Genomic DNA, 8,552 nt, shown 5'->3' on the forward strand with positions numbered 1-8,552 from the left:
TGAAGCACTTTTCCTGCCATTTGTGTGGTGCTAATGGAAGAAAATGCAGTGTTGGGTGAGAAATGGCTGTTTCTCCCATGGTCCCACACAACCAGTTTCTCTTCTGTAGCTGTTAATAACATGTCAGCAGCTTGCAGAATTACTGCTGCACTGCATATTGCTGAAGGAGAGGGATATGGATTTTCACCCTCCTTTGAGGGACAAGACCTGTGCTACATGGTGAGTTTGCCCCTTCCTTTGGGTGCCTCAGAAATGAAACCAGGAAAATGAGAGAAGCTGAGTCCTTGTTTCCTCCTGTGAGTTAATATCCCATTAAAATGCTTATGGCTCCTCCTCTGCCCCAGTATGTTCTCCTCATGTATGAATTAAAGGGAACATACCAGGCTGCTGCTTGTTTCTGGCTGGGTTTTTTTTCCCCTCTGGAAGAGGTGGCTCCTATTTTAAAGCTCTTCTATTTCAGCTCTTTAGTTTCAGTGGTTCAGGGCAAAATCCTCTGATCCATTGTTGTGTGGGACCATCTCATGCCCAGGGTTTCTGCATGTTGGGAGTGGAATTTATTTTTTTAGCAGGGCACAGAGAGCACCTTCCCTGCATGGCTCCCTTGGTCCCAAAGGAATGAGCTGGGGACTAAAGTGCCATTTTTTAGGCTGCAGCAAGACACTGGGAAGTACAGGATTGAAAATCCAGCAGTACCAGACATCACTTTGAATAAGTGACTTCATTTTTTTACTTATTGTTTTAACACCTTAATCCCCATAAGCTGAACAGGAAATTGTGCTCCCAGGCCAGTTTACAATTAAGCCGATTAGATGTCCATTGGTTTTGGTGAAGTAACTGCAGCCATACAAAAAGCTCCCTCAAGTTAACATGCCCAGAGCTCAGATAACTCAAAGGGAAGTTTCTGGGATGACCCAGGTCAGCTCTGGTTCAAGCCTTGCAAACACAGCATTCTCTTTAGCTGATGGCGCTGCTCGTGGGTTTTGGCCTGACTTCAGCTGTGACTGGCTGAATGTGGAGTCTCAGCAGACAAGTGTGCAAGGAAGACAGCTGTGGGCTGTTGTTTCCAAATGAAAAATACTTAGAGGGGGGAGATTTTTAGCTTTTCATTTTTCCTTTCAAAAGAGAGAAGCCTCCTGAGATAGCAGCATCCTGAATTCCTCTAAAACCAGGCTCAGACATGTATACTTAAGTTGAACAGATTTCTTTTTTTTCATTCCAGTAAAGAAGCCATAGTGAGAATTTAAATCCAAATCTTTATATGTTGCTCTGTCACTAAGGGATTCCCATGAAATAAGACAATACATCCTGAAGCATATCAGCAATGTAGCTGGAACGCACGGAAAATGAAGAGAAAGATACTTTTCAGTATGAGCAAGGGTATCCAAATTGTGCCTCTATCAACCTGAGGTTTGAGAATAGCTTTACTGATTTATTTTAAAAGCTTTTCAGTTCACCTTTAAGCTTTGACTTAAGAAGACAGCGATAATAGCTGCTTCTTACACCAAAGGAGAGAATTAAATGCAGGAGGTATGAGACCCGAAGGTGCAATCCTAGCTAATAGATTTCAGTAAGACAGAAGCACCTTTTTTTTATGCAGCCCTACAGTTTCTGCTGTGAAATATATATAAATATATAGAGAGAGCAGAAATTTTTGCAACACTTTGCAGTAAGAGGTAGTACATGATTGACTCTCTTTAATATTCACTGTAATAACATGAAACATGACTGAATTCTCCCGGTATCCTCCTGCATATATTGTCTCATTTCATAGGAATCTGCTGTGAGAGGGCAGCCTAACAGTGTCTTCATATAAAAACATTACTGCAGTTTCCCAGAGAAGAGAGTAAAGCAGTGCCATTGGAGCCAAAGGTTCGGAATGGATTTGTCTGGAATGGCAAAGAATTTCAGACCTTTAAGATCCTGGATGCATTTTTTCTGGGTGGTGTTCACCATGCATCCTAGAAGAGCCTCTGCTTACCAGGGCACTTCCTTAGATTTTTTCCCTCCAAGCTTATGTTGTTTGCCTCTTACTCTAACATGACAAAACCCTACAGTGTTTCACTCTCAGAAGGAGTTTCTGGTGTGCAGTGCAACTGCTCAGCCCCCTTGTCTCAGGGGTTCTGAGCACCAAACTTGCTCCTGTGTGTCTCTCATCCTCTCTTCTGCTCAAAACAACCTGAAATACTCACTGTTTGCTAAAGGTTTTTCCACATGACTGCATTCACATGAGAGTAGCTTTGGAGTTCAAGGGAAACAGATCCTTCTTCAGGTTTTACAAGGAGCACTTTCCAGGCCAAATTGTGGTGGACACCAGCCTGGAGCCAGCAGGTGGGGATGGCAGCTCTCCCTGAAGCTCAGTCTGCACATCTCCAAAGCTTTGTGTCAGCATCTCTCAGCATGTTAACAAGCAGGGACTCACCTCAAAATTATGATGCACATGTTATTTTCTGTTATTACAGAAAGAATGTGGCTCCTCAGTTGCTGCCAGATCTGGATATTACCCCTGAGGTGCCATCCAGCAGCACTGGGCACACAAACTGCAGTCAGCAGCAGAGCCTCTTGCTTCTTTGTGGCAGGAGCCCAGCTGAATTTTTAAAATCCAGGTTGAGTGTGTGGTTGTTCACAGGTTTCAACTAAAAAAGTGTCTTTGAACTTAGAAGCAGAACCAGCCCAGCCTGGATTTTCCAGTCATTGAAATGATGAACACAGAGCTGGTGCTGATATTTTTTCCAGAACATAGATAGGTTTTTAGATATGATGACTGGAACGAGTATTTCTAACAAACAGATTGTCTTGCCTTTTTATCATCTGGTTTTACTTACTACATTTGTGCTATTAATGACTGGTTCAAATGAGAACCAAAAGCCCATATAACCTCTCTTAATTCCTGCATTTACCAACATATAAGGAAGATCAAACAAAATCTGCAGAGCTCCAGTCATCAAGAAAATAAAATAAAGAGATCTCAGTTACCACAGAGAACAGTGAAGACAACCAATTTATTTGTAGTCTTAGGATACATGTCATGAATGTCACTACTTTGCTCGTGACAAGCTGAAGGAAGGTAGCTTTTTTAAGCCTGGAAATCCAGGTTAATGATGAAACTAGATCCAAGATTAAACACTTTCCTGTCTAAAAACTGCACTCCTTGTGTCTGCTGTCACAGGTATTTATAGAGTCTCAGGCATCAGAGCACCTACGGATGCATTGATACTGTCAGGAGGGTGTTGTGCCTGCCTGCTGTTGGATTTCAGTAGATGCAAAGCTCTCTTTGCTCACTGCCTTAACCCACAGCAGTGACTTCATCCATCAGGGCTTTTTTCGGGGTTTTTCTGCTTCTAGCCTCTGCCCATAAATACAGCAGAAGGTAGAGAAATGGTTGCATTATGTAGAATGTTCACATTTTCTTCCCAGTGTTGCACAGGCTGGCTGGGGAGCGCAGAGCTGGAGCGTGGATGTCCTAATCACCATCAGGCTAATGGGAAATGGGGGGTTGCTGCAGTGTCCCTGCAGGATGAGGGAAAGGAGACAAGAAAAACATTTCTTTTATTAGTTAAATGAGATTGGAGTGATTACTTTGCTTGAAGATTGCAGCTCTTCTGCAAACCATGATTGAGAAACACTCATCAGTAGTTAGCTGCAGTGGCTGTGGGAGAATCCTGCTGTGATATTTCATTTAATGGCACTCTGAAATTTTCCCTTCTTTTCTGATGGCATCTTTGACATCTATTATGGGCTATTGTTTCTTTTCCTTTGATCCAGAGAAAACCTTTTGCTATGTTTTGATATCAGGGTACAGTCCAAAACGGGATCTCAATGCTGAGGCTGATTTTAGGTGCTGAACCTGGAATGCTATGAGATCCTTCAGGGCAACACTCTAAAGTGCAGAATTGCAAGTTTCGAGATGGTGAGCTGCAAGGCTGTCCTCCTCCTCTTTCATTTATCCCTCCACTTAGTCTCATTAGGCAAACAAGAAGCTTAATAAAAGCCACTCAGACTTGAATAAGATTCTTGCTGCATGTTGCTATCAGCAGGATATAACGTCTCTTCCACAGATGTTAAGTCCAAGCTAAAGGCTCATCCACAAACTTCATTCAGGTTGATTTAGAACTTCAAAAATTAAAATCACAGGCTGCAGCTGGGACTGTTAGCCTTGATAAAGTACCCTCTTTCCACTCACTGCAGTCACGTCCTCTCTCTTTATGGAAGCATGACTTGTCTCTCTTATTTTGGCAGGTTTTATCCCACCTCCTCTGATCTTCGGGGCCGGGATTGACTCCACGTGTCTGTTCTGGAGCACGTTCTGTGGGGAGCAAGGAGCCTGTGCACTGTATGACAACGTGGTCTACAGATACCTGTATGTCAGCATTGCCATCGCCCTCAAGTCCTTTGCATTCATCCTGTACACAACCACCTGGCAGTGCTTGAGGAAAAACTATAAAAGATACATCAAGAACCACGAAGGTGGTCTCAGCACTAGTGAGTTTTTTGCCTCTACTCTCACCCTAGACAATCTGGGGCGGGACTCGGTGCCCCAAAATCAACCACATAGGACAAAATTTATCTATAACCTTGAAGATCATGAGTGGTGTGAAAATATGGAGTCTGTTTTATAGTGACTGTGGAGGAGTGAACTATATTAATAATACAAGGGTCCTTTTTAATAAAAACAAGGAGAGAGCACGAACGGAAGAAGAAACAACTGCAAAACAGCAACGGCAACACAGGAAACTTTTGTCTTTTTCTCAAAGCCAGACGCAGCCAGGATTCTTGAGAACAGAGTGTTTTGATGGGATCACTTGTGACATCCTGCAGGGTGCTGGAGAAAGCAGGGAGCCCTTGTGGCTGGGCACCAGCCCCTTTGGTGACAGCACGAGCTTCCAAGGAGGGCACCTGCAGAGGTTCCGCCGAGAGTTTGGCACGGGGTGTAGAGAAAGCAAGCTGATAACAGCAAGCTGATAACAGCAGGGTGATAACAGCAAGGTGATAACAGCAATAGGTCCTTTCTCAGTTGGGATGGGGTGTGTGGGGCCCTGCAGGGCTGGCCAGGCTGGGTGCTGCTCCAACCTGCTGCATCCACGATGGCAAAGAGGGAGCGGTGCTGGAGCCCTTCCACCACTCACACTCTGTCACCAGCCACGAGCCCAGGATGAATTCCTTGAAAGCTGCTGGAAACTTTCCCAGTGGCCAGCAATGCTGTCAGGGGTATCCAAGTCCTTCCAGGCCTGGCTTATTCACAGATTGCAGCTCCTGTGGCTGTCTGTGAATAACCAGGCTCAGATCTCAAACCCAGTAGAGTTCAAGACGTTTGCTCACACTTGCCAAACGTGCTGTCATTTTTAAAGGGGGATGAGTTCCAAATACTTATCTGTGTAGTCCTCTAATAAGATGGGTTTTTTTGGAATTATTTTCGAGTATGTGTTAACCCTTAAATTGCTGACACTTTTCCATGAGGAGGATTTATTTATGCTAGTTTGGGAAAGGATCCTGTTTAATTCACCCAAACATAATGTGACTCAAGGGGTTTGTTTAATCCTCTGCATTTTTTATCCATACGCCTTCATTCTAATATGCTACCAAGCCAATGAAGACACATAATATGTTTTTAAAGAAGAGAATAAATGCACTGTGTCTCTATAAAAAACAATTGTCTGTTGGAGAATTATAGATAATATGATGATTTACATAATATAGTTTTTTCATATTCTATGTGACTCAGTGAACACATATATATGTGGAGAGGCTGTTGATGTTCTCTCCAGTTTTTAAAGATATATATATATAATTTGCAATCTAGAAATTGTGTGGTGGATGTTTTCTTTAAAGTGTGTCTGTGTGTGTGTGTGCGTGTGTGTGTGTGTGTGTACAAGATGAGAGGAATACTGACCTTAATCCTTCAGCCCTCACAACTGGTGTTTTTTTTTTCACCTGAGAAATTCCACTGACTCTCAGTGGGAGCCATGTGAGGAAGATGGAATCATCTCTCCTGGATGCCACATTTTGTTTGTACATGGGAACAGTACAAACAATAGTCCCTCTGGAAGGCTGGGTTATGGGAGCAGAGGCTGGCCAGCACTGAGCAGCTCAAACTTCCATTCAGCTCCCCACAAAGCATCCATGCAGGAGCACATTTGGCTTGGCTCCTGCAGTGCAGTCCTACCTAAACCTGCAAAAACCATGGGGAAACTTTCATCTGATTACAAGAAACGTGGGGGTCAGGCTTATTTTGTATGCACATTTTTGTTTTCCAAAACATTCCTGCTGGGAAGCAATGCAAATTGATGGCATTTGATGAGGTTTCTTTTCCCAGGAACCAGAATTGTTTCTGATGGACTAAATGTCAGAAGTGCTTTAAGGGTTAGCATCGTAATTAAGAGTTCCTTTTTTTATGTGACTTTTGAAGCTGTTGTGAACTTGAGGATGTTTAGAGGAGTAACCTGGCATGTTGAGTCAAATGCTGGACGTCACTCCCATGCAGGTGGCAGAGGGGATGATCTTCCCCAAGTCCTTGTGCATTGCTGCAGTGGGCACCCCAGAGCTGGCACAATTACAGAGGGTTGATAACTTGTCACTCATGTTCAGCACATTTTTAGCAGACTTTTCTCTTATCCAGCTTTCCAACATGGGTGTGGAGTATCAAACTGCTTCCACTTGATTGAATTTATATGTGTGCTTGCCGTTTATGCACAGAATTACATATTCAGCAACAATAAGGGCAGGAGAAAAGGATGTATCCAATAAACTCCGTTGTGCCAAATACTCAACAGATATTGTAATTGCAGATATTTAATTCTTGGGTTTCAGCCATATTAAGAATCACTCAATTGATGAAGGAGTTTAAGGAAAAAAAAATATTAAGCTATGCAGTGCCATTGTTATGTTGGGTAGTAAATGATGCTTTTTAGACCATTATGCTGGTTTAGTATATCTGATCTGCTAAAATAGAGAAACTGCATCCATAAAACAATGAATTCAAAAAAGTCACAGGGTGCATAACTGTCTCATAAAATACATATAATTGTCAAGAACGAGCCTTTGAAATCATTCTGTACAGTTCTCTCCATTCTGCAGATTTATTACTTAGACTGCTGTCTTTCCAAATGTTAGCTCATAATTTTATACTATACACACACTTTCAGACTCCAACACAAATGTCACACAATAGAACCTTTCTAAAAGCCTGATTGCTTGAAATTTCATAACCCCTTTCACAATTTCATGATTTTCCCCTCTGAAAGTCCAAGGTGAAGGAGAATAGCATGCTGATTGATATGATGTAAAACAAACTCCCAGTGTTCACGAGCTGTGGTTTGTTGCTGCAGTCAAAAGTCTCCCTTGACCGGAGTTATAGAAACAGGATTCCAGGGCGCATAACATTTTCATTTTTATTTTTCTTTACTTTTTTCATTTGATCTCTTCTCTTAGTATGTGTGGGAGATGCAGTTGAATGGGGTTACTTATGTTATTTTTAAGCTGTAACTTGAAATTCCTGCATGATTGTTTTTTTATTTCTTTTGATAATGGAACTCTTGAAAATCTTTTCCCCCATCCCACTCTTTTCTTTTTTTTTTCCCCAGGGTTAGGTCTGATGCCTGCAATGTGAAGGGCTTTGCTGTCAGTGCTTTGGTACAGATTTAAGAACAGATCTTTAGTTGAAAGAAAATACACAGACCAAACCCTTCATCCACACCAGCAGGCATTTTGGGGTTTTTTTTCTGATTTCAGAACCACAAGCCATTTTTGCCTGCAACCCAATTTTTTTTTGTTATAGAATAACAAAGGAAGAGTGTCAGACATCCCCCCCTTTTCCCAAACTGTGTTCTGGGCCTTGACCTGTCAGCACTTCACCTCCATCCTGCAACTGCCTTAACCATGCAGGAAACTCAAAAAACAAGGATGGAGTTAGAAAATCACCCATTAACAGGAACAGGGGCATGCTCTGAGCTGTGTAGTCCAGATCCGGTGGTGGAAATTGTTTCTTCATATTCAAGGGCATTGAAATTCAGGGGTTTGTTGAGGCCTCAGTCTCGGCAGAATTGTTCTTTTGGCATTTCCAAGCACTGTGTTCCCCACATGGCTGTCTGCTAAGGAATGGGATGTTTGGAAAAACAAATTACTTGAGATTCTGCAGTCTCTCTGGGATTGACCAGTTGCCTTGCATGACTGCAGGTTGGGGTTTCCTTTCCCTTGCTCAGATGCCACTCTGGAATGGCCCCAGTGGAATCAAAAGGGGACCCCAATCTAAAATTGGTGCAGATGACACTGGAATAGTTTTCATTGCATCCTTGTTAACAAGGTGATGCATTTCCAGAACATTCTTTTATAGAAATCTATAGATTTCTATAAAACCTATAGAAATCATCCATTTTTCTGACTTTACCCAGCACATCTTGGATGTAGAGTGGGACTGAGAAGTCCATCACTTGAATTACCACTTGAATATCACAAACCTTCCATTCTTGGCAGTTCAGCTCAATAATGGGGACCTCCCTCTGCCATTCCCCTCTGAGATGCACTAAACTCCTCAGTGCTGCTGCTCTTCATCGTGGTTG

The 8,552-nt window shown here is 42.6% G+C and overlaps 1 protein-coding gene across 1 annotated transcript in view; it reads left to right on the forward strand.

The window, feature by feature from the left end:
- Nucleotides 1–8,311, forward strand: part of SLCO3A1 (solute carrier organic anion transporter family member 3A1) — a 135,714-nt gene extending 127,403 nt beyond the window's left edge. The window contains 1 exon segment of the mRNA XM_058033618.1: nt 4,237–8,311. Within this exon segment, the coding sequence (XP_057889601.1) occupies nt 4,237–4,616 (380 nt within the window). The 3' untranslated portion in view covers nt 4,617–8,311.
- Nucleotides 8,312–8,552: the final 241 nt, after the last annotated feature.

This window comes from Melospiza georgiana, chromosome 13 (assembly GCF_028018845.1).
Source record: "Melospiza georgiana isolate bMelGeo1 chromosome 13, bMelGeo1.pri, whole genome shotgun sequence".
Taxonomy (NCBI): domain Eukaryota; kingdom Metazoa; phylum Chordata; class Aves; order Passeriformes; family Passerellidae; genus Melospiza; species Melospiza georgiana.